Source organism: Scyliorhinus torazame, chromosome 16 (genome assembly GCF_047496885.1).
Source record: "Scyliorhinus torazame isolate Kashiwa2021f chromosome 16, sScyTor2.1, whole genome shotgun sequence".
Lineage (NCBI taxonomy): Eukaryota > Metazoa > Chordata > Chondrichthyes > Carcharhiniformes > Scyliorhinidae > Scyliorhinus > Scyliorhinus torazame.
In genome coordinates, this window is record NC_092722.1 from 16,140,405 (window position 1) to 16,166,665 (window position 26,261).

The 26,261-nt window shown below is 53.2% G+C and overlaps 1 protein-coding gene across 1 annotated transcript in view; it reads right to left on the minus strand.

Moving 5' to 3' along the window:
* Positions 1 to 1,930: 1,930 nt before the first annotated feature.
* Positions 1,931 to 26,261, minus strand: part of ttc34 (tetratricopeptide repeat domain 34) — a 103,222-nt gene continuing 78,891 nt past the window's right edge. Inside the window, exons 7-8 of the mRNA XM_072478012.1 lie at positions 22,937 to 23,151; positions 1,931 to 3,706 (exon numbers count right to left, since the gene is read on the minus strand). Of these exons, the coding sequence (XP_072334113.1) occupies positions 3,185 to 3,706; positions 22,937 to 23,151 (737 nt within the window). The 3' untranslated portion in view covers positions 1,931 to 3,184. The remainder of the gene's footprint in view (positions 3,707 to 22,936; positions 23,152 to 26,261) is intronic.

Consider the following 26,261-nt stretch of genomic DNA (forward strand, 5'->3'; position numbering starts at 1 on the left):
ATAACCCAGTAACTCCACCCAGCACTAAGGGCAATTTTGGACACTAAGGGCAATTTTGGACACGAAGGACAATTTATCATGGCCAATTCACCTAACCTGCGCATCTTTGGACTGTGGGAGGAAACCGGAGCACCCAGAGGAAACCCACCCACACACGGGGAGGATGTGCAGACTCCGCACAGACAGTGACCCAAGCCGGAATTGAACCTGGGATCCTGGAGCTGTGAAGCAATTGTGCTGTCCACAATGCTACCGTGCTGCCCAAATAATATATTTGATTGCATTTCAAGGCCACTCCAGTTGCAGTTGATGTTTTTCTCTGCAGAAGCCATTTAAATCAGAGAAGAACTTGGATGAATTTGACCTTATCCTCAAATTATGGGTTATTATTAAAAATGTATGCTGTACAAATGTTTTGACAAAATTACTGTTCAATCATTTGAGATATTATGCAAGCATAGCCTTTCTCAGCTTGTTTTCTAACCAAAACATATTTTCTTCAACATTAAACATCCATAGGCATCGCACATGGAAGGCAGCAGACCAGTCAGTAGAGAATCCAGTTGACGTGTCAGACCAAGTAATACAGAGTTCAAAAGAGAGTAGCAGACTTGAGCAGTAGGTAGCTCAGGAAAGGTGATTAAAGGTAAATTCAAAAAAGTAGATTTTGAAGGGGTTTTTAAATATTGCATGTCAAGTATCAAGGCAAAGCCTTTTGGGACAGAGTTCAAAAATGAAACCAAGAAAGCTGAGGAACCATAAGGGTGGAGTATAGAGAAGCTCAATGTTGTAGAGGCAAATAGCAAAGACTGAGACAGAGAGTTGGAGGAGGTTTGGCAGGGTGAGGCTATACGGGGATTTTAAAATAAGGAAATTAATAATAATAGCTTATTGTCACAAGTAGGCTTCAATGAAGTTACTGTGAAAAGCCCCTAGTCGCCACATTCCAGCGCCTGTTCGGGGAGGCTGGTATGGGAATTGAACCCGCGCTGCTGGCATTGTTCTGCATTAAAGCCAGCTGTTTCGCCCACTGTGCTAAACCAGCCCCTAAATTGTGATTTAAAGTTGGGATGCATTAAAGCTGCAAACATTTAATTCGAGACTGGCAGCAAAGCAAATCTGTTGTTTTAGAAAGTGAGTTGTTTACATTCCAAACAGCATCTCCATCTGTTCCCACTGCCAGCTTCACTTCGGAATGTAACCAGCACAAACAGACTTGTTCAGGGGCAGTAGAAACCCAATTTTCCATGTATTTTGAAAGTGGTGTCATTTCTGCCCAACAGCCAGTTTGAAAATTAAATGAGTGAAGATAGGACACAAGTCATGGTCCCAAAACCTGCCGTTTGGAGATGGCTGTAGGAAATGCCAATCTATGAAAAACTGTTAGATTTCCAAGGCCACTTCTTCTGCTCACCATTTACTTTACTATCTTCTCCAGATTCCATCATTTACTTGGACTCTCAAGGTAGGGAAACAATCATGGATAGATTTTTCAAGGTAAGGTACGTAGACATTTTATTTCTTGCAAAGATCAGCAAAAATCTCAGACTGCCAATTGAGCAATCGATTGCTGGCCAGTGACCTTTGCTGGAAAGTATATGTAGGTGAACATCTCAGTGAGGTGAGCCAGCTGGAATATTAGCATGATTAAATATCACGCCAATGCCAAGTGTCTGAGCACACAAATGAAGAATGGTCATATGGTAGAGATTCTTCAGTGCAGCTGTTACCTGTAGAATTAAACCTCAGCGTTCTGAAAACTGAATAGAGGAGGAAACTAAAATGAAGTCAATGCAAAATAACTTGGGGCTTCTGGTGTTGAAAAATCACTTTTTTAAACATCCGACACAACATTAATTAACAGTTATCTTGACACCTCCATTTTTTCAAGCTATTTGAACTTCCAGTAGCTTGATTGACAGCAATTAAATTAATATTTGTCAAATTACGTTTATTCTTAATGCTTTTGGTGGATTTCAGAATCCAACTATAAATCCTGTACAAATTATAATTTAATACAAAATAAATACCACATACTGAATATATAATTTAAGAACTGTGCATTTATATATTAGCAATGTGCAGAATCGCATTCCCATGCAAAAAAAAGGTTGTCGTGGGATGGTCTCGGAGCTGGACATTGTCTGAGCTGGACTTCCACAAAGTGTCCCACACATTGCAGAGGGCTACAATATCCAGTGATTATACAGGAATAAAATGGTTTTAAGTAAGGGGTCCTTCCGGATCAGTGTTACTCATTAACGTGTAGTTATGGATACAATCCCAACCATTGACTTGTTCAAGCTAATTTCTTCAAAGCCTGCATATTCTCAGGTCCTGTGATTTCAATCATACCAATGGAACCCGTGTAAAATGGAGATCAAGCGTTTCAACACAGGAGGAAACATTAAAATTACAAAACCCAATCATTTATTTAAAAAAAGGACCTTCCCATGTACATTTATAGCATTCCTTTCCCTACTTTTATTGCAAAGCAAAGGAGAGCATTTGATCTCAGATTGTTAGATATCTGACAATTAATTGGCCTGGAATAGCAGCCCAAAGGCACATTGCGCAACAGGACTACTGAGAGGCAGATGTGGCCTGAAATAGTCTTCGGGCTATTTAGGAATACCAAGCAATTATAGAAGTGTTGGCTTCAAAACAAATCCATTTGTCTAGTTAACCAAGAGTTAAAACATTTTGAAGCTGAACTATACTCATTTTTTGTCATTCTGTTGTCAGAGATACTTTCTTGGATCTCCCCTGCCGTACTAGTAGCGGAAACATGGTTCAAATACAGCAGCAATGCTACAAGAGTTCTGAGAATAATTTGGGTGTTTACCAAATGATTTGCCAGGCAATTTACAAAGGCACTCATCTAAAAGCAAACGACTGTGGTGCTGTTCTGATGAAAGGTCACCAATGGAAACATTGACTCTTTTCTCCATCCACAGATGCTGCCGGACTTGCTGAGTATTGCCAGCATTTTCTGCTTTTATTCCAAAAGCACTGTCGCTTTAAATTTTTATCCCTTTCCTCAGTCCATATTTCTAGTACTCTCTCTACCTCCTGTCAGTCCGAGGCCACTCAGCAAGCTTGCCAGATATTGTTGTTCCCTTTTTGCCCTCTGAACCTCGCTGTGTGCAAGGTACACTTGTTTAAGCACCATTAACATTCGGTGCTAATGAACAACACACCCTGATGCCTCCCGTTTGATCCTAGCTTTCAGTTTCTTTAAATCAGTATTGCTTTCATCAATTATCAGTCCGTATTCTGCTAAATTCCACGCTTCTTCATAAAGTTGCTGTTCAAATGAGTGCAGAGCAATTCGCTGGAAATGTTGAGACAAGCTGAGCCGCCCTGGCCTACTGGAGATATTGGCTAGTGCTGCAGACTGGTCTAACTGTAGCGCTTTTATATAATTGTTACAAGCCTCTTCATCTTTCAGGATAAGAAAATGGATGTGCCCTGCGGAGCAGTAATCTTCTACCAGCTCTGGGGAGTTGCTGGAGGTGTTCCTTTTGATGATTTCATGCAGGTCCTTTAGTGCCCTCTCGTACTGTTTTAATCTGGTCAGACACATTGCACGTGGGCGGACATATTTTGCTTTATTTTTACTTGCAAGGACAGACAATGTGTAGTACCTCAGAGCCTTTTCCAGCTGATTCCCTTTAGTCAAAGTACTAGCTTCCTGCGAGGCCACCTATAAAAGAAAATGGCAAAAGAGATATCATTAGAATCCCTTGTATTTTAAATAAATGATTGGCAACTGAGAGGAGAAAAGAGGTAGTACACTGCATCTTCATCTCATGGATCTGTAATGATTCAGTCCAAACCAATGGATGAAAACCTCAAGGTTAGATGTTCTGCCCACCAGGAGATTTAGACACTCAAAATGGGCAGTGCGTACTCCTTTATTGCTGGTCTTACTCACAGTCCATAAGGATGCCCGTGAGATAAATGAAAAATCACAGTTGTGAGGACGCTCTTTGAAGTTGGTATTAAGGCAGTTAATGAATAAAATGACAGACGAGCATTCATAAAGCGTGTTCTGTAGAACATGTAAAGCAGAAAACATTTACCATTGAATTGGCTTTTTGATGAAACCTTTCCCCCACATAAGGTTAAACAATTCTTATTCCAGGTACCTTTCCTTTGGTACTCTACTGCTGCATTCCCGTTACCTCCCGTTTCATGCCTTGGTGGGAAATCAGGACAAGGGTCTTTCTAATCAGTTTTCACATTACAGCTGCTGGCATGAAAGCCTATTTCGAAAGGTTTGGATGATTGTAGCAGTTTTCTCTCATCATGGTGCAGTCTGACCACAAAAGCCTCATCATCCATGGTTACGTTCAGTTCGAAATTAACGTTAAATGATATTGGAGAGGGCGGCACGGTGGCGCAGTGGTTAGCACTGCTGCTGACGCCACTGAGGACCCGGGTTCGATCCCAGCCCTGGATCGCTGTCTGTGTGGAGTTTGCACATTCTCCCAGGGTCTGCGTAGGTTTCAGCCCCACAACCCAAACTGCCATGGCCTGTTCTTTAAGTTGCACTGTTTTAATTAAATTGCACTGTTTAAGCGCAATTTAATAATATGTTTCTGCAGTCACCCAAATCATTCATATGATTGCTATAAAAAATTGTAATGAGACTTCACAAGCAGCGGTAGAATATGGAAAAGAACAAATCTGCTAAATATGTAACACCGAGTTCTCTCGTTCAGCTGCCCTGAACAGGACCTGTAAATGGGACTGGATTAATCCTATTCATGTTTTTGAAGCAGGTGGACAATCAAGATAAACTGTGCTCTTTTAAAATGGACAATGCTGCATGCTGGTTTTAGCGGTTGTGGTGAATGTATTGCTGTAACAATTCACCATGTACATATCTGTATTACACTGTTGCCCATGTGGGCTCCACCTTATGGGCCATTGTAAGGTATTACCTATGATGTAGCATGTTGGGGCCTGTGTGGGCTCCGCCCCTGGCTCCATCCCTTGAGGGGAGGTAGAAGAGCAGTCGCCCTGTAGGTGGCTCCCACTAACAGATCAGTCGCAGGCAGGCACTGTTCTAGTTGATTAAAGCCACAGTTTACTTCTACTCCTGATTTCGTATGAATTGATGGTCGCATCAATTTAATCAACTACAATGCCACTATGGAATCGGCCCTCAAACTTGACCGATTGGAACTCGATCCACAGGCCGCGGAGGCGAAAGAGATTTTTTCGCACTGGCTCTGCTTTTTAAAGGCCTACCTCGCCGCCTCCTCCCCACCTTCCTTCACCGACAAACAGAAGCTGAGTATCCTCCACGCACGGGTGAGCCAACGAATCTCTGTTCAACTCGAGGGAGCCTCCACGACGCAGACGCCCTCACGATGCTAGAGCGCCTCTACGTAAGGCCCGTGAACGAGGTATACGCGCGGCATCTCCTCACCACCAGCATCCCAGGAAATCGCTGGAAGAGTACCTACGCGACCTCAAAGTCCTTGCACTAAGCTGCAATTACCAGGCTGTTATGGCCACTCAACATATGGACCTCGCCATCTGGGACACCTCCGTGGCTGGAGTCAGGTCCATCTACGTGAGACAATGCCTACTCGAAAAAGGTGCCCTAGACCTGGAAGAGACAGTAAAAGTTGCCTCCTCTCTGGAAATAGCGTTCCAAAGCCTTAATGCGCTCCCGTCCGATCACACGACGCCCTCGTGGATCCCCGACCAAAGAATACCTCAGGCATATGCCACGCGGCTGCCCGCCCACCATGGGGAGCTACCCTGTTATTTCTGCGGCCAGCCTCAACACCCCCAGCAGCACTGCCCGGCCGGAATGCGAATTGCAGCGACTGCGGGAGAAAAGGACATTTCGCTGAAGTTTGCCTGGCCTGGTCCAAAAACTCTAAATTGCAGGCCCGACCCTCAGACTCACAGGCCCGCAGATCCCTCAGTGTGGCAGCATGTCTGCCGGCTCCCCCCCCTCCCCCCCCGGACGCGTCATCGGCCTCGTGTTGTCCGTGGGGGCAGCCATCTTCCAGCCTGCACAGCGCGTGCGACTCACGGGGGCCGCCATCCTGGCCATCCTTGCCCACGTCGCCCACCACGTGCGATTCATGGGGGCCGCCATCTTGGACGTCATCTTCCTCACCGCCTGACACGTGCGACCAACTGGGGCCGCCATCTACAACACCGACTGACACGTGCGACCAACGGGGGCAGCTATCTTGGGACCGCCCCAGCACCTCCGACCACGCCGGCTACCCGCAACTCAGCGCGGTCATCCTTGACCAGTTGCGACCCAAACACCTCCGGCGCTCGATGACGACCGTCCGGGTAAACGGACACGAAACGCCCTGCCTCTTCGATGCCGGGAGCACGCAGAGCTTCATTCATCCAGACATGGTAAGACGCTGCTCGCTCCCAACCTACCCGGCGCATCAAACCATCTCCCTCGCCACCGGGTCTCACTTAAGGGCTGGTTTAGCACAGGGCTAAATCGCTGGCTTTGAAAGCAGACCTAGGCAGGCCAGCAGCACGGTTTAATTCCTGTACCAGCCTCCCCGAACAGGCGCCGGAATGTGGCGACTAGGGGCTTTTCACAGTAACTTCATTTGAAGCCTACTTGTGACAATAAGCGTTTTCATTTCATTTCATTTTTCACTCGGTGCAGGTCCGGGGGTGCACTACCGCAACCCTCGCAATACAGGGTGCCGAGTACGCCAACTTTAAATTATATGTACTCCCCGACCTCTGCGCTCCTCTCCTATTGGGACTGGATTTCCAATGTAACCTCAAGAGCCTAACCCTGAAGTTCGGCGGGACCCTACCCCACTCACCATATGTAGCCTCGTGACCCTAAAGGTCGACCCTCCCACGCTCTTTGCAAATCTCACCGCCGACTGCAAACCAGTCGCCACCAGAAGTAGGCGGTACAGCATCCAGGACAGGACTTTTATCAGGTCCGAGGTCCAGCGACTCTTGTGGGAGGGAGTCATCGAGGCCGGCAACAGCCCCTGGAGAGCCCAGGTGGTGGTCGTCAGGACCGGGGAAAAGAACCGGATGGTTGTAGATTACAGCCAAACTATAAACCGGTACACGCAACTCGATGCGTACCCCCTTCCCCGAATTGCAGACATGATTAATCAGATCGCACACTACTGGGCGTTCTCCACGTACCACCAGCTCCCAATCCGCCTGGGGGACCGCCACTACACGGCTTTTGAGGCAGACGGCCGCCTCTTCCACTTTCTCCGGGACCCCTTTGGCGTCACAAACGGGGTCTTCCAAAGAACGATGGACCGAATGGTGGACTAGTACGGGCTGCGGGCCACATTTCTGTACTTGGACAACGTCACCATCTGCGGCCATGATCAGCAGGACCACGATGCCAATCTCCAGAGATTTCTCCAAACCGCCCGAACCCTTAACCTCACTTACAACAAGGAGAAATATGTTTTCCGCACAACCAGACTAGCCATCCTCGGCTATGTCGTGGAGAACGGGGTTCTAGGACCCGACCCCGGCCGTATGCGCCCCCTCCAGCAACTCCCCCTTCCCCACTGCCCCAACGCCCTGAAAAGGTGCCTCGCGTTCTTTTCATATTACGCCCAGTGGGTCCCCAACTTTGCGGACAAAGCCCGCCCACTAATCAAGGCCACCATCTTCCCACTGGCGGCTGAGGCCCGCCAGGCCTTCAGCTGCATCAAGGCGGATATTGCCAAAGCCGCGATGCGCGCGGTGGACAAGTCCATCCCTTTCCAGGTGGAGAGCGACGCATCGGTTATACCAGTTATAACCCCAGGGGAAACGAGCAGGTGGAGAGGGAGAACGCGACGGTCTGGAAGACCGTCCGCCTGGCTCTACGGTCTAGGATTCTCCCAGTTCCCCACTGGCAGGAGGTCCTCCCCGACGCACTCCACTCAATTAGGTCCCTACTTTGTACAGCCACAAATGAGACCCCTCATGACCGCCTATTTGTTTTCCCCAGGAAATCCACCTCAGGGGCCTCGCTTCTGTCCTGGCTGAAGACACCAGGGCCCGTCCTGCTCCGCAAACATGTCAGGAGCCATAGGTCCGACCCCCTGGTCGAGAGGGTCCGGCTCCTACACTCCAGCTCCCAGTATGCATACATCTAACACCCTGACAGCTGACAGGATACGGTCTCCCTCCAGGACCTGGCACCCGCAGGTTCCACTACCACCATCACCCCATCTTACCCCGCCCAACCTATGCTGACCAGCACTACATGGCACCTGCACCCCATCCCGCCCGCCATTCCCCCTTCACCGACCCACAGGAATGAAGCCCCAGAAGACACGGTCCCGGAGTCCATGTCTGTGCCCGCACCGGCGACTTCACGGCTGAGTTTGACGCCCGGGCCAGCTGCGATACCAGAGCTTCGGTGATCACAGCGCACAATCTGTGCGCCGGACAGGCTGAACTTATGAACCCTTCACCCCCACCGGACTTCATTTTTTTAACAGGGGGTGAATGTATTGCTGTAAAAATTCACCGTGTACATATCTGCATTACGCTGTTGTTATGTGGGATCCACCTATGGACCATTGTAAGGTATTACTTATGATGTAGCATGTTGGGGCCTGTGTGGGCTCCGCCCCTGGCTCCTCCCCTTGAGGGGAGGTATAAGAGCAGTCGCCCTGTAGGCGGCTCCCACTAACAGATCAGTCGCAGGCAGGCACTGTTCTAGTTGATTAAAGCCACAGTTTACTTCTACTCCTGATTTTGTGTGAATTGATGGTCGCATCAGCGGTGTGTGTGCACACAATGAACTGGGAAAAATAGTCAAAATTACTAGTGCTGCTGAGATATATAAAGGGGTCACCATTGCTTGTGTTCAAACTAGTCAGTGCTCTGATTAACGAGGAGGTTTCGGAAACAAAGCTCTCCACAAGTGGTTGACACTATACAATGTAAATTATACTGGTCTGTAAATTGCAGTAAACTGACAATTCCTGGAACAAGTGGAAAAGGTTCATGTCCCTTCGGCAGATTATCACCGATAATGGGAAATTAGATTGTTAGATCCAAAGGAGAAATAAGATAGCCAAGCCCAGCTTAGACAAAAAGGACTTGTTAACATATAATAAATTGAACCGGAATCTGAGGAAGAAAATGCTGGAGAACCCTTGGCGACATGGACAACAGAGCCTATTCATACGCTGAATGTGTTTGAGGTGTGGACTTATCGGAAGATGTCCACATGTCCCACACCCGGCTTGACCAGCCCACGGCCTGGATCATGGCCCACGAAGCAAATCCACTTACCTGTGTTAGCGGCATTTTGAGTTGAAGGTTCTGCAAGGGGCTGCTCCTTCAGCCACAGGCTGTTACTCTCCCCCATTGGCTAACGACAGACTCAGCATATAAACAACAAATGTGGGAGGGAAAGTTTCTGATTGGATGAGCACTGATCACAAGCGGTGGTAAGTGTGCTGGAGAGAGAGTGTGGATTTCTGATGAGGGTACAGATAAGAGAGAAAATTCTACGGGGCTCAGGGAGAGACATGTTGCAGGGTCTGGAAAAAGGGGCTGCCAGGCCAGGGAGGTGGGGGAAAGAGACCAAGAGGCCAGGAGGGGTTGAAGAAACGCACTACCAGAGGGGTGTGTGTGAGAAAGAAAGTGGGCCTTTTGTGAGAGAGTGAATGTGTGTGTGTGTGTGTGAGAGAGAGAGAGAGAGAGTGTGTGTGAGTGTCTGTGTAAGTGTGTGTGTGAGAGTGAGTGTGGGTGTGTGTGTATGCGTGAGTGTGTGTGTGTGAGAGAGAGATTGAGAGAGGGAGTGAGTGTGAGCAAAAGTGAGCTCAAACACGAGAGCACGAGTGCGAGAAACAGCGAATGCGAAAGAGAGATCGAGCGCGAGAGGGAGCGGGAGAGGGAAGGAGAGATGGAGCGGGAGAGGGAGAGGGAACGAGAGAGGGAGCGGGAGAGGGAACGAGAGAGGGAGCGGGAGAGGGAACGAGAGAGGGAGCGGGAGAGGGAACGAGAGAGGGAGCGGGAGAGGGAACGAGAGAGGGAGCGGGAGAGGGAACGAGAGAGGGAGCGGGAGAGGGAACGAGAGAGGGAGCGGGAGAGGGAACGAGAGAGGGAGCGGGAGGGGGAACGAGAGAGGGAGTGGGAGAGGGAGAGGGAACGAGGGAGCGAGAGAGAGGGTGGGAAAGGGAGCAGGAGAGGGAAGGAGAGATGGAGTGGTTGAGAGATGGAGTGGGAGAGGGAGCGGGAGAGGGAGCAGGAGAGTGAAGGAGAGAGGGAACGAGAGAGACTGAAGGAGAGAGGGAACGAGAGAGGGGGCGCGGGAGAGGGGGGGGCGGGAGAGGGGGAGCGGGAGAGGGGACGAGAGAGGGAGCGGGAGAGGGAAAAAGAACGGGAGAGGGAAGGAGAGAGGGAGCGGGAGAGGGAGCGGGAGAGGGAACGAGAGAAGGAGCGAGAGAGGGAGCGGGAGAGGGAAAGAGAGAGGGAGCAGGAGAGCGAACGAGAGAGGGAGAGGCAGAGGGAGCGGGAGAGGGAACGAGAGAGGGAACGGGAGAGGGAACGAGAGAGGGAACGGGAGAGGGAGCGGGAGAGGGAGCGGGTGAGGGAACGAGAGAGGGAGCCTGACAGAGAAGGAGAGGGCGCGGGGCAGAGAGAGAGGGCGCGGGGCAGAGAGAGAGGGCGCGGGGCAGAGAGAGAGGGCGCGGGGCAGAGAGAGAGGGCGCGGGGCAGAGAGAGAGGGCGCGGGGCAGAGAGAGAGGGCGCGGGGCAGAGAGAGAGGGCGCGGGGCAGAGAGAGAGGGCGCGGGGCAGAGAGAGAGGGCGCGGGGCAGAGAGAGAGGGCGCGGGGCAGAGAGAGAGGGCGCGGGGCAGAGAGAGAGGGCGCGGGGCAGAGAGAGAGGGCGCGGGGCAGAGAGAGAGGGCGCGGGGCAGAGAGAGAGGGCGCGGGGCAGAGAGAGAGGGCGCGGGGCAGGGAGAGAGGGCGCGGGGCAGGGAGAGAGGGCGCGGGGCAGGGAGAGAGGGCGCGGGGCAGGGAGAGAGGGCGCGGGGCAGAGAGAGGGCGCGGGGCAGAGAGAGAGGGCACGGGGCAGAGAGAGGGCGCGGGGCAGAGAGAGGGCGCGGGGCAGAGAGAGGGCGCGGGGCAGAGAGAGGGCGCGGGGCAGAGAGAGAGGGCGCGGGGCAGAGAGAGAGGGCGCGGGGCAGAGAGAGGGCGCGGGGCAGAGAGAGGGCGCGGGGCAGAGAGAGAGGGCGCGGTGCAGAGAGAGAGGGCGCGGGGCAGAGAGAGAGGGCGCGGGGCAGAGAGAGAGGGCGCGGGGCAGAGAGAGAGGGCGCGGGGCAGAGAGAGAGGGCGCGGGGCAGAGAGAGAGGGCGCGGGGCAGAGAGAGAGGGCGCGGGGCAGAGAGAGAGGGCGCGGGGCAGAGAGAGAGGGCGCGGGGCAGAGAGAGAGGGCGCGGGGCAGAGAGAGAGGGCGCGGGGCAGAGAGAGAGGGCGCGGGGCAGAGAGAGAGGGCGCGGGGCAGAGAGAGAGGGCGCGGGGCAGAGAGAGAGGGCGCGGGGCAGAGAGAGAGGGCGCGGGGCAGAGAGAGAGGGCGCGGGGCAGAGAGAGGGCGCGGGGCAGAGAGAGGGCGCGGGGCAGAGAGAGAGGGCGCGGGGCAGAGAGAGAGGGCGCGGGGCAGAGAGAGAGGGCGCGGGGCAGAGAGAGAGGGCGCGGGGCAGAGAGAGAGGGCGCGGGACAGGGCGAGGGGGCGCGGGACAGGGCGAGGGGGCGCGGGACAGGGCGAGGGGGCGCGGGGCAGAGAGAGAGGGCGCGGGACAGGGCGAGGGGGCGCGGGACAGGGCGAGGGGGCGCGGGACAGGGCGAGGGGGCGCGGGACAGGGCGAGGGGGCGCGGGACAGGGCGAGGGGGCGCGGGACAGGGCGAGGGGGCGCGGGACAGGGCGAGGGGGCGCGGGACAGGGCGAGGGGGCGCGGGACAGGGCGAGGGGGCGCGGGACAGGGCGAGGGGGCGCGGGACAGGGCGAGGGGGCGCGGGACAGGGCGAGGGGGCGCGGGACAGGGCGAGGGGGCGCGGGACAGGGCGAGGGGGCGCGGGACAGGGCGAGGGGGCGCGGGACAGGGCGAGGGGGCGCGGGACAGGGCGAGCGGGACAGAGCGAGGGGGCGCGGGACAGAGCGAGGGGGGCGCGGGACAGAGCGAGAGGGCGCGGGACAGAGCGAGAGGGCGCGGGACAGAGCGAGTGGGCGCGGGACAGAGCGAGAGGGCGCGGGACAGGGCGAGAGGGCGCGGGACAGGGCGAGAGGGCGCGGGACAGGGCGAGAGGGCGCGGGACAGGGCGAGAGGGCGCGGGACAGGGCGAGAGGGCGCGGGACAGGGCGAGAGGGCGCGGGACAGGGCGAGAGGGCGCGGGACAGGGCGAGAGGGCGCGGGACAGGGCGAGAGGGCGCGGGACAGGGCGAGAGGGCGCGGGACAGGGCGAGAGGGCGCGGGACAGGGCGAGAGGGCGCGGGACAGGGCGAGAGGGCGCGGGACAGGGCGAGAGGGCGCGGGACAGGGCGAGAGGGCGCGGGACAGGGCGAGAGGGCGCGGGACAGGGCGAGAGGGCGCGGGACAGGGCGAGAGGGCGCGGGACAGGGCGAGAGGGCGCGGGACAGGGCGAGAGGGCGCGGGACAGGGCGAGAGGGCGCGGGACAGGGCGAGAGGGCGCGGGACAGGGCGAGAGGGCGCGGGACAGGGCGAGAGGGCGCGGGACAGGGCGAGAGGGCGCGGGACAGGGCGAGAGGGCGCGGGACAGGGCGAGAGGGCGCGGGACAGGGCGAGAGGGCGCGGGACAGGGCGAGAGGGCGCGGGACAGGGCGAGAGGGCGCGGGACAGGGCGAGAGGGCGCGGGACAGGGCGAGAGGGCGCGGGACAGGGCGAGAGGGCGCGGGACAGGGCGAGAGGGCGCGGGACAGGGCGAGAGGGCGCGGGACAGGGCGAGAGGGCGCGGGACAGAGCGAGAGGGCGCGGGACAGAGCGAGAGGGCGCGGGACAGAGCGAGAGGGCGCGGGACAGAGCGAGAGGGCGCGGGACAGAGCGAGGGGGCTCGGGACAGAGCGAGGGGGCTCGGGACAGAGCGAGGGGGCTCGGGACAGAGCGAGGGGGCTCGGGACAGAGCGAGGGGGCTCGGGACAGAGCGAGGGGGCTCGGGACAGAGCGAGGGGGCTCGGGACAGAGCGAGGGGGCTCGGGACAGAGCGAGGGGGCTCGGGACAGAGCGAGGGGGCTCGGGACAGAACGAGGGGGCTCGGGACAGAGCGAGGGGGCTCGGGACAGAGCGAGGGGGCTCGGGACAGAGCGAGGGGGCTCGGGACAGAGCGAGGGGGCTCGGGACAGAGCTAGGGGGCGCGGGACAGAGCGAGGGGGAGCGGGACAGAGCGAGGGGGCGCGGGACAGAGCGAGGGGGCGCGGGACAGAGCGAGGGGGCGCGGGACAGAGCGAGGGGGCGCGGGACAGAGCGAGGGGGCGCGGGACAGAGCGAGGGGGCGCGGGACAGAGCGAGGGGGCGCGGGACAGAGCGAGGGGGCGCGGGACAGAGCGAGGGGGCGCGGGACAGAGCGAGGGGGCGCGGGACAGAGCGAGGGGGCGCGGGACAGAGCGAGGGGGCGCGGGACAGGGCGAGGGGGCGCGGGACAGGGCGAGGGGGCGCGGGACAGGGCGAGGGGGCGCGGGACAGGGCGAGGGGGCGCGGGACAGGGCGAGGGGGCGCGGGACAGGGCGAGGGGGCGCGGGACAGGGCGAGGGGGGCGCGGGACAGGGCGAGGGGGCGCGGGACAGGGCGAGGGGGCGCGGGACAGGGCGAGGGGGCGCGGGACAGGGCGAGGGGGCGCGGGACAGGGCGAGGGGGCGCGGGACAGGGCGAGGGGGCGCGGGACAGGGCGAGCGGGACAGAGCGAGGGGGCGCGGGACAGAGCGAGGGGGCGCGGGACAGAGCGAGGGGGCGCGGGACAGAGCGAGGGGGCGCGGGACAGAGCGAGGGGGCGCGGGACAGAGCGAGGGGGCGCGGGACAGAGCGAGGGGGCGCGGGACAGGGCGAGGGGGCGCGGGACAGGGCGAGGGGGCGCGGGACAGGGCGAGGGGGCGCGGGACAGGGCGCGCGGGACAGAGCGAGGGGGCGCGGGACAGAGCGAGGGGGCGCGGGACAGAGCGAGGGGGCGCGGGACAGAGCGAGGGGGGCGCGGGACAGAGCGAGGGGGCGCGGGACAGAGCGAGGGGGCGCGGGACAGAGCGAGGGGGCGCGGGACAGAGCGAGGGGGCGCGGGACAGAGCGAGGGGGCGCGGGACAGAGCGAGGGGGCGCGGGACAGAGCGAGGGGGCGCGGGACAGAGCGAGGGGGCGCGGGACAGAGCGAGTGTACGCGGGACAGAGCGAGTGTACGCGGGACAGAGCGAGTGTACGCGGGACAGAGCGAGGGTGCGCGGGACAGAGCGAGAGGCCGCGGGACAGAGCGAGAGGAGAAGGTGCGGGACAGAGCGAGAGGGCGTGGGACAGAGCGAGAGGTAGTAGGTGCGGGGCAGAGATAAGACGCATGACAGATGGTGGATGCGTGACATAGAAAGAGCGCATGACAAAGAGAGAGCGCGTGGCAGAGAGAGTGAAGAAGTGCAATTATCTGTGTGCATGCATGATTGAGTGAGGGTGGGTGCGTGAAAGAAAGTGAGTGACTGGCCCACTCCCAGTCTCAGGATTCTCAGTCATCCTGATCCTCACGCACCAACACACACTCTGACAGGAGGTAAGGACAAGTGTATAAACACCCTAAGACTGGGAGTGTGCCAGATTACCACACACACACACGGACATACACTCCAATGGTCAAAGTTATTAATTACTCTTATTAAAATAACTTTGACATTGTATTATTTTTGCTGAGCAAGTTGTTTCTTCACTTCATGCTCAAATCTTTGCCAGTCCTCTGCGACCCTTTCTGCCTCCAGTGATTCCTGAAAGATCATCACTAATGCCTCCACAATCTCCTGAGCTAGCTCTTTTAGAATCCTGGGGTGTTGTCCATCTGGTCCAGGTGATTTATCCACCTTCAGACCTTTCAGTTTCCCCAGAACCATCTCCTTAGGAATGGTCACTGCACTCACCTCTGCCCCCTGGTTCTCCTGGAGCTCTGGCATCCCACTGGTGTCTTCCACCGTGAAGACTGATGCAAAGTAACTATTCAGTTCATCTGCCATTTCTTTGTTTCCTATTATTACTTTCCAGCCACATTTTCCAGTGGTCCAATGTCTATTTTTGCTTCTCTCTTACCTTTTATCTATTGAAAAAAACTCTTCCTATCTTCCTTTATATTACTAGCTAGCTTGAACTCATACTTCATCTTCTCCCCCTTCTTGCTTTTTTTAGTTGTCCTCTGCTTGCTTTTAAAGGCTTCCCAATCCTCTGGCTTCTCACTAATCCTTGCCACTTTGTATGCTTTTTCTTTAGCTTTAATGCTGTCCTGGACTTCCCTCGTCAGCCATGATGCCTTGTCCTCCCCTTCGCACGTTTCCTCCTCCTTGGGATGAATTTCTGTGTGCCTCCTGAATAACCCCCAAAAACTCCTGCCTAAGGATGAAACAAGCTTGTAAAGGAAAACCAGGAGATGTAGTATATTGAATCTCTACTCGATAAGTGTTAAGCTGCGCCAGAGGTCTCCCAGGGGAGGCTGTTAGTTCCTGAATCCTTGGAGAATACGACGCAGACATATTTAAATGAGCCTAATGGTAATCTGGATCTGGATCACGCCCAGAGATCTCGTTAAATGCGTTTCAAAGCATCACGAATCTCGCGAGAGGCCAGGGCCTTGTTGTGTCACAAAGTCAGGCACGACGTGGCCATTAAACCGCCCCTATATCTGGTCCATTTTTATAGCATAGCCCTCAGAAAGCAAATCTTCAACTGGAGTTTTGGATAATACAGCAAGATAAACTGCTGGCTGAAAGTAACTTAGGTGGCAACTCCAATGCGCAGCCACCTAAAGCTTAAACACAACACATTTCGAAGTGACAAGGATAAGGTTTTAACTAAATCGGAGCCTTTCTTCATCTCCCCTCGTTCTTCACAATTAATCATTTGAAAACACATAGCTCCACAAGTCACAACCTGAAGATAAAAGCAAATTACTGCAGATGCTGAAATCTGAAACAAAACCATGAAATAGGGACAATCTCAGCAGGTCGGACAGCATCTGTGGAGAGTGATGCAAAAGAGTATACCACAAGTGCCAGGCAATGACCAGCTCCAACGAGATGATCCAACCACTGCCCCTTGACAGTCAATGGCATTACCATCACTGAATCCTCCACAATCAACATCCTGGGGGTTACCATTGATCAGAAACTGAGCTGGACTAGCCATATTAATACTGTGGCTATCAGGGCAGGTCAAAGGCTAGGAATCCTACGGCGAGTAAATCACCTAAAGCCTATCCACCATTCACAAGGCACAAGTCAGGGGTGTAATGGAATACTCTCCACTTGCCTGGATGAGTACAGCTCCAACAATACTCAAGAAGCCGGACACGACACGATCCAGGACAAAGCAGCCCGCTTGATTGCTCCCCCTTCTCCAAACATTCAAACCCTCCACCACTGAGGAACAGTGGCAGCAATGCGCACCGCCTACAAGATGCACTGCAATAACTCACCAAGGTTACTTAGACAGCACCTTCTAACCCCATGTCATCTAGAAGGACAATAGCAGCAGATATCTGGGAACCCCGCCACCTGGAGGTTCTTTCCAAGTCACCCTGACTTGGAAATATATCGCCGTTCCTTCACTGTTTCTGGGGCAACATCGTGGAACTCCCTCCCTAGCAGCACAGTGGGTGTACCTACACCTCAAGCACTGCAGCGGTTCAAGAAGGCAACTTACCAACACCTTCTGAAGGGCATCGAAGGGCCTATCTAGTGATGCCCACATCCCGTAAATTAATTTTAGAAAACCTTACCGTTGAAAAATTTTGACAATCCATTTTCCGTCACAGCTAGTGCCACTTTGACAAAGTGCAATGTCATTGATGCCATCATTAAGCCAACTCCTTGCAAGCCACCATTTAACTCAATTATCTTCAACCAGCTATGGAAAAACTGGAGTGGCTGAATTGTTGCAATCTGATAATGTGACACAGCTCTTAAAGAGTTACCACAGTTATGGCAGTCAAATCTGCGCCTTTTCTATCTTTCTATTTGTGCTCAGCCACTGTGCCAGATAATGGATTTTTCATTATTTCTGTTTATTACAAGCTGTTGACAGAAAGCACTAGGATGAGAGCGAATATAAAAGCATATCAGTTAAAGGCTAACATACCACTCTGAAACTTGTTATGTGTAAATAGAGAGGTGCATGGCTGGTTCTGTGTTCTCATTTAATGTCATGATAGGACGGTGTACATAACAAGTTCAGCTTTCTGCCAAGAGAGCCAAGCAAGGACTTTTTGTGGATGATCTAAGGATTCAACATTATATGAAGCTATTGCCTAGCCAACTCAACATAAGGTCTGATCTTCATGATAAGGAACATGCTGAAAGAAAGAAAAGTTGTTCAAAGACATTTATGATTGGCAAAGTGGCAACATTTTGCATTCTGAAATTGCATTTTTGGAATGGATTACAGCATTCCCATTTAACAAATGAGAAGCCAAAATTGAAAACAGCATTTTGTTTTGCAATGGTGGTTAAATGTAATGGAGGAGGAAATATGATTGACCAGTCATTAAATGCAACAAGATTTTTTTGGCTATTATTATTAGTCTCAATTTTCTTTTTGTCTGAAATACATGCAAAAAGTGACAGGAAAGCTCCCTGCTTGTTGAGAGATTGTTAATAACCAAAGGACTGGTTAAAAAGGTCTTCTGTGTTAAGGGACAGGCCAATCACTAGTTCATTAATTTCACTGCATTAGTACACATCTGAAAGGACCATCATTAAACCTTATTAACAATATTAGCCCTCCCATGAGTAGCACACTGGTCAGCTATACATTCTTTAAACTGGATATATCAAAACCTTTCCGAATGGAAACTGCAGCTCCGGCCTGAACATTAGTGTTATAACCCCCACGAGACCCGGGGATGACCCGATTAATTTCCTGTAAGCCTTGTGGAGTATGAACTCTACCACTGAGGGGTGGAGGCCCATCAGCGGGCTAGTTAACGGAGTACCATCAAAGCCGGCCCAGGTGGGAGCCAAGCTGCAGAGTGGTCCCAACTGGGACTGGATCTTGTAAATACTTTCCTTTTGGAAATAAACCATTTTCTGAATTTCCATTCCAGATACTCCATGGCTACTAAATTGGCAACGAGGATAAAGTGGAGCTACAGTTGGCGTTGATAACCATTTGGAGAATGGCCACCTCTCCACGATGAAATAAGGTTTGCACCATTTAGAAAATGCCGCTCCTTGGCAGACTCAATGTGGGTGTAGAGGACTGGACTCAGTACGCGGAGCGCATGCGTTTTCTGTAAGGTGAATGCTATGGTTAAGGATGATTGTCAGACGGTAATTATTCTGATTGCTTGTGCGGCCCCCACTTTCAGCATTATAAAGAGCATGATGTACCCCAGACTCCAAGATGTTCAAAGAGCTAGTGGCACTTTTGGCAAACCACTACAACCGTCAGTTATCGTACAGAGGTACCGATTTAATACAACCGAGAGGACCTCGGGGCGCTATCGAGTTTTTGACGCGATAGCGCAAATTGGCAGAGTTTTACGACTATGGGCCAGCTCTACCCGAGATGCTAAGGGACCACCTTGTCTGCCGAGTAAATAATATGGTGAACCAGTGGAAATTGCTGCCCGAGCCTTTGCTGGATCTAAAAAAGGCTGTTGAGATCTCCCTCTCAAGATGCAGCGCAGAGAGTCCAGGAAGTCCAGAGGACATCAGGGATAGAAGCACAGCGCAGGACGTTCCACAGCGGTCGTCCGGTGCACAGCGCCCCCTTGGACTGGGGCGCCTGGGACCCCGCCCTGGCCCGAACACCATCGGGACCAGGCCCATTGGCCAAGGGTCACTAGAGCCAGGCGGGACACCTCCCGGAAATGGAGGAGGTTAATCCAAGGCAGTGCAGCAGGGATAAGAAACCACAGGTCAGCCAGCAAACTTGCCGCCTTACCTGAGGGAGACGCCAGCCCAGAGCCCGGACCCTCCACTTAGAACAACCTGATGCCGAGGAGTGTAAGCAATTGCATTAAATTGCCGCCCATGAGTTACCCCCATCAGGTGAACGGCCACCCGTTAGAGATGGAGTTGGACATGGGGGCCACAGGTTCAGTAATAGGCAGACAGACCTTTGAGAAAATCAGGACTGGAGTGCAATAGTTTGCGGGGCACTGAGGCAAGGCTAGCAACCAAACAGGGGAACCCCTAGCCACAGCAGGCACGACGATGACCCCAGTTATTTATGATGTAGAGATGCCGGCGTTGGACTGGGCTGAGCACAGTAAGAAGTCTTACAACACCAGGTTAAAGTCCAACAGGTTTGTTTCGATGTCACTAGCTTTCGGAGCGCTGCTCCTTCCTCAGGTGAATGAAGAGGTCTGTTCCAGAAACACATATATAGACAAATTCAAAGATGCCAAACAATGCTAGGAATGCGAGCATTATGGTCAGCAGTCGGTTAGGCTGCCGTTAATAATAGTGAGGGGCCCCGGACCGAGACTGCTGGACCGCGCGATTGGCAACAACGCCTTCGGCTGGACTGGCAACAGATATTCCGGATGGGCACTGGAAGACTTTACGAAGTCTTGGGGAAGTACCCAGAGGTCTTCCAGGAATGCCGTGGCCAGGATATATATGTGGTCTCTGAGGTCAAGCCTAGGTTTTTCCAGGTCCGCCTGGTCCCTGGTGCACTGTTGGCGAAAGTGGAGGAGAAACTCAGCTGATTGAAAGGCGTTGGTATAGTCTGTCTGGTACGGTTCGCTGATTGGAGCAGCGTCTGTAGTCGCAGTACTAAAACCTGACAAAACCGTACGCCTGTGCGGTGATCATAAGTTGACTGTCAACAAGGCCTCCCGTCTGGACAGGTACCTGATGAGAAGGCCTGAGAAGATCTATATGTGAAGTTAGCTGGGGGTCATTCATTTCTCAAGCTTGACATGTGCCAAATCTGTCTCCAGCTGGAGCTCAATGTCGATTCCAGGTGTTACATAACCATTAATGCCCACAGGGGACTTTACGAATACACGTGGATGCCATTTGGAGTGTCATCGGCTTGTGCAATTTTTCGGTGCATTATTGAGATTACCCTAGAGGGCTACCGCGTGTGGTGGTCTACTTGGACGACGTCCCGGTTACCGGAGCCATGAAAATGAACACGAGAAAATTGGAGGAAGTCATCTGCCTCTTTTCTGAGACGGGCGTCCGCCTCAAGAGGGGAAGTGCATATTCTACGCCAAGGGAGTTACGTACTTGGGGTATCGTGTGGATCGGGGCAGTCTACACCCGGTAGAGAAGAAGGTGCGGGTGATTAGGCAAGCGCCCACTCCAGAAAATGTAGAGTTATGGTCGTTCTTGGGTCTCGTAAACTAGTACTGGAAATTTATTCCTGGCCTGGTGATCATCCTCGCCCCACTGCATGCATTGCTGAAGAAGCACCAGGAATGGGCGTGGAGGGCACTTCAGTAGCTAATGTTGTCCGGATTATTGACACATTATGACCCTTTCAAGCCTCATTTGGTGACATGCGATGCCTTGCCTTACGGGATCGGAGCTGTATTGTCTCACCGCATGGCTGATGGAAGGGAAAGGCTGATAACATTTGTGTCAAGGATTTTGGCCGCTGTGGAGCACAATTATGGCCATACAGAAAAAGGGCTGGCATTTGTATTCGTGGTGATGAAATTTCATTAATACGTGTGTGGACAAACCATTGCTAGGGTTTTTTTTTTTTTTTTTTAAAAGGACAAGGTGATCCCACCAATAGCATCTGCCTGGATACAGTGATGGGCCCTGTTGCTAGCAGCATACAAGAGCACCTTTGGAGCATCGCTGGGCATGCAAATTCTGAACTCGAAACACATTGAGCAGGCTCCCGCTGCCGACACGCCCTCCGTCCCCACCGAGAGCTGACAAAGTTGTTTCAACACTTAACTTTATGCACACCTTGCCAGTCACTTCCATCCACATAAGTGACTGGACTGAAAGGTCTCAGTATTGGTGAAAGTACTTCACAGCATCCCGGGGCCAGAACGGTAAGGTGCCCGAAGATCTATGGGCCTCTGAAGCCAAAATGCAGGAGCTCAATGTGGACAATGGCATCCTCCTGCTTGTGTCATGGTCCCAAGCTAGGCCGGACACGCCATCCTCCAGGATCTGTACAACGGACACCCAGGGGTGTCGAAAATGAAGATGCTGGGCGTGATCGAACGACTGGCACAACAATGAACCACATGCCAAGAACAGCTGCCAGCTGCCTTACTGCATCCATGGGAATAGCCAGACCAGCCTTGGGTGCTGCTTTCATCGGACCTTTCCAAGGGTAAATGTTTTTAGTTGCGGTAGAGATTCATTCCAAGTGGCTGGAAGTCAATCTAATGGCGTCCACAAAGCTACGGTTGGGAAGCTACAGCTCTCCATCAGCGCCCACGGCATTCCGGAGGTGCTGGTCACGGACAATGGCACCCCCATCACCAGCAACAAGTTTGATCATTTTATGAAGGCAAACAGAGTGCGGCTCATCCACACGGCCCTGTATCATCCTTCCTCGAACGGGTTGGCCGAATTACGGTGCAAACCTTCGAGAGAGGGATGAAGAAACAGACCAGAGGTCCTTGGGAACGTGACAATCTGATTAATTTCCCGTTGAGCCTTGTGGTTTTACGAGCTGCCCAGCTGAGGGATGGAGGCCCATCAGCGGGCTAGTTAGTCAGTAGCATCAAAGCTGGCCCAGGTAGGAGCCGAGCTGCAGAGTAGTCCCGACTGGGATTGTTATTTGAAAATATTTTCCTTTTGGTAATAAACCATTCTTTGACTCTCCTTCCCGGACTCCTCCATGACTATCAAAACTAGAAGCACTGATGTTTGAATGATGGGAGTTAGTAATGTGGATAAACAAACTTTGTATGTGAACTTGGCTCAATTGGTAGTGCTTTTGCTGTTTGAGTCAGACGTTTCAGGGTTCAAGTTTCACTCAGGGAAAGGGTGGGCAGGATTTTAACGGACATGGATAGCTAGTAAAAAATAGTGCTGCCCACTGGCATGCCAGTTACCCATCTCCATCCCATCATTTTCTTATAGGTTGTCTGATGATGTGGAGGGGGTAGTGGCAGGGCTACCTGGATAAACCTGAAGCAGGCCAACTGGGAATTGCTAGTTGGCCTCCAGCACCCTGGAGATAGTGGGAAACAGTTTAGCTGCCCGGAGACAGCCTCTCTGCTGCGCAGTGGGGTGGTGATATGGTGGAGAGTGGCGTTCTAGGCAAGCTGAGATGTCCATCCTGCTTGCCTGGGTTCCACATCAGTTCCCCAACCTCTATTTCCCCACCCGAGCTGAATCTGCCTTGAAGCGCAGCCCGGCTGCTGCAGGCTGCCGGTGTGCGCATGTGCAGCCACGGATCCGGAAATGCTCAGGGCCGTATCGTCAGCTAAAGCTGGGATATCTACGGTGCCTCCCTGCTAGCCCCCAGCAAAACGGGGAATCGGTGGCCGTTTTGTGCCAGTTTTCCAGGTGTAAAACACCACCGTTTTCACACTGGCGTGGGAACTTAATGCAGAACTCCCAAATGCAGAATCCAGCCCATTGTTCCTTAGGTAAAGAGACAGTGCACAGATCTCATCAAAGCCCTACGCAACAGTAAGACATCCTTGCTCTTATGTTCCAATTTCTTTCTTTGAAAAAATATATTTGTTCATTGGGCTGCGGCAAGACCATCATTTAATGTCCATCTTCAAAAGCCCCAGAGTAAGCTGCCTTTTTGTACCACAAAAGATTACCTGAGCTACATGGTGACGTGACTTGTTATCCAGGAACTGTAATAGAAACTCCAAGTCTTTGTTGTCCTTTTCAGCAAGAATGCTCAGATTCTGCACAGCAAGTTGGACATGCTTCCTTTTCATTTGAATGAGCCCATACCTGGCCATGGCAGCAACATCGTTAGGAACTTGACCAAAAATCTCCTGCAGATGTTTCATGGCATCGTCATACATTCCTGCAGAAAGAACATATTATTGAGATGTTGCTTCCAAAATCTGGGATAATAGCTTACAAATTAGGACCTTTAAAGTGTCATGTGAGAGTACCTTTAAGAAATGGGTGTTCAAGAAACGTACCTTTAAGAAATTAGTGTTTATCAGTGATGTCAGAGTGTGCGTGGAGCTGGGCTGTCTGTCAGCTTTTTACTTTCATTTTAGGCTGTTTGCTGCAGGGTGTGTTTTAGTTTTGTTTCCAGTGTTGGAGCAGAAGCCAGACAAAGCAGGTGTACTGCTGTTCTCTCTGCCATCAAAAGACTATCTCTTGATCATTTGGTGAATTCAGAATTATAAATGTTCTCAGTCGTGAATGTAAACCTAATGTGCTTCTGTTAAAGGTGTTTCTTTTGTCTTCTGGATGTTGTTTGGGAAGTTATTAAGGATTACTTAGTGTTGTATTCTTTGGGGGTTGTATTTGAATTGATGGTTGCTAAGATGTTCACTGTATGTTTTAAAAAGGTTAACTTGAGTTCATAGAATAAACATTGTTTTGCTTTAAAATATACTTTTCCATTTCTGCTGTACCACACCTGTATCGTGGGCTGTGTGCTCCCCGTACCACAACCTATCAAAAGTTGTGGGTCAGGTGAACTCCATGATACGCTTTGGGGTTCTCTAAACCCTGACTCAGAACAAAAGGTGCAGCATCCCAGTCATTTAGTTCCTGCAAAATAGTCTGTTCGAAAACCTACTTTTAGAAATATCTTGGCAGTTCCAGGGAATGTCTGCAGGGCATTAGGGCCGGGATTCTCTGATCCTGCGGCCAAGCTCTGACTCCGGCGGCAAAAACGGCGCGAGCCACTCCAGCAACGGACCTCCAGGCATGCGCATAGGTTCCCGTCTCTACGCCGGCTCCCGGGCAATATGGCAGAGCCCTACAGGGGCCCGGCACGGAGGAACATAGGCCCCCCACGGAACTAGCACGCCCTTCGATCTGTCGGCCCCGAGCACGGGCCAGTTCCACCGTGGAGGCCCCCCCCCCGGAGTCGGATCCCCCCCCCCCCCCCCCCCCCCCCCCCCCCCCGCCCTTCCACCAGACGGCCCCCACAGCCAGAACTCTGAGGCCTACTGGGACCATACGTAGCCCACGTCGGCGGGACGCAGTGGGCACTCGGCCCATCGAGGCGCGGAGAATCGCCGGGGGGGGGGGTTGGGGGCGCTTTCAATGGCCCCCGACCGGCGCGGCGGCAATCCTGCGACGCCCGAGAATCGGCGGGCCGCGTCGGAGTCGCTTGGCCCGATTCTCGCGCCCCCCGACGATTCTCCAACCTGCCGCGTGATCATTAACATACAAAAATAGGAGCGAAGTAGGCCATTCAACCCCTCAACCCTGCTCTACCATTCAGTAAGATCATAACTGATCTGTTTGTGTTTCGAATTCCACATTATCAACTACCCCGATAAACTTTGATACCCTTTGCCTAACAAGAATCTATCTACCTCCGCTTAAAAATATTCCCTGACTCCACCTCCACTGCCTTCTGAGGCAGAGAGATCGAAAGTATGACAACCCCCAGTGCTCCCTAGTCCTGGACTCACCCACAAGGGGAAAAATGCTTTCCACGTCCATGTTGTGAAGACTGCTCACGATGTTATCTACTTCAATCAAGTCACCCCACGCTATTTTGAACGCCATATCGTCATAAGACAACCCACTAATTTCAGTTATCTAGTAAACCTCCTCTGATCCAAAGCATTCATATCCTTCATTAAATAAGGAGATCAGGGGCTGGGTTCTCCGCACCAACGCCGAAATTGCGGCCGGCGCCGGCCAGAGAATCCATTTCCCGGCACTGAATCGAGACCGGCGCCGGTTCCACAATTCTCCGGGCCTGGAAAGTGGCATACTCTCCCCGCCTATCACCTACCTGCGGCCATTGCTGGAGGCCCGCTCCGTCCCCGACCGGCCGAAGTCTCGACAGCGTGGATCTAATATGGTCCTGCCAGTCGGAAAACTAGCGTGGCAGCTGCGGACTCAGTCCGCGGCCGCCCTGGTCGGGGGGTGGGCCAATCGGAGGGCAGGAGGGGGGCCTGTTACGCGGCCAGGCAATCTTTGGGTGGGCAGTCAGGGTCGGGTGTGTGGCCGATCGGGGGCACTATGTTGAGGGTCTAGCTCCACGGTCTGAGTCCGCCATGGAGCACGACTCGGCCACTGGAGGCTGCCGCCGTGCACATGTGCGGCCTCCGACCCGTAAGCGCAGAGCCCGAATCTGCAGCAAAAGCTGCTAGATTTACACTGGTTCAATGCTAGCCCCCTGCAGGGCTACGAATATGTGGCCCTTTCTTGCCAGTTCTTTGGTGTGAAAGTCCCCAGTTTTTACAATAGCGAGGGGACATAGTCCCAAAACGGAGGATCCAGCCCAGTATTTGAGAAGCAGTCTCACTAGCACCATGTATAACTGAACCATAACATCCTTACTTTTATGTTCAATTCCTCTAATGAAAGATAGCATTCCATTAGTCTTAATTACTCGCTGTACCTGCATACGAACATTTTGATTCCTGCATTCGAATACCTAGATCCCTCTGCATCATTGAATTCCAGTCAGTCATTCTCAATTTAATTGATACGCTGTTTTTTATTCTTCCTGTCAAAGTGAGCAGTGTCACACTTTCCCACATTACTCTCCATCTGGCAGATTTTTGACCTATCTATATCCATCTGCAACCTCTTCATGTCCTCTTTACAACACACTTTCCCAGCTATCTTAGTGTCATGTGCAAATTTAGCTACCTTGCCTTCACTCTCATCATCTAAGTCATTGAGATAAATTATAAAAAGTTGAGGCCCCAGCACAGACCCCTGTGTGACTCCACTCACTACATACTACCAATTAGAAAAAGACCCATTTATGCGTGCTCTTTGGTCAGCTGGTCAATCTTCTATCCACTCTACTATGTTCCTCTGATACATGAGATTTTATTTCCCACAATAATCATGATGTGGCATCTTACCAGGGGCTGGTTTAGCACAGTGGGCTAAACAGCTGGCTTGTAATGCAGAACAAGGCCAGCAGCGCGGGTTCAATTCCCGTACCGGCCTCCCCGAACAGGCGACGGACTGTGGCGA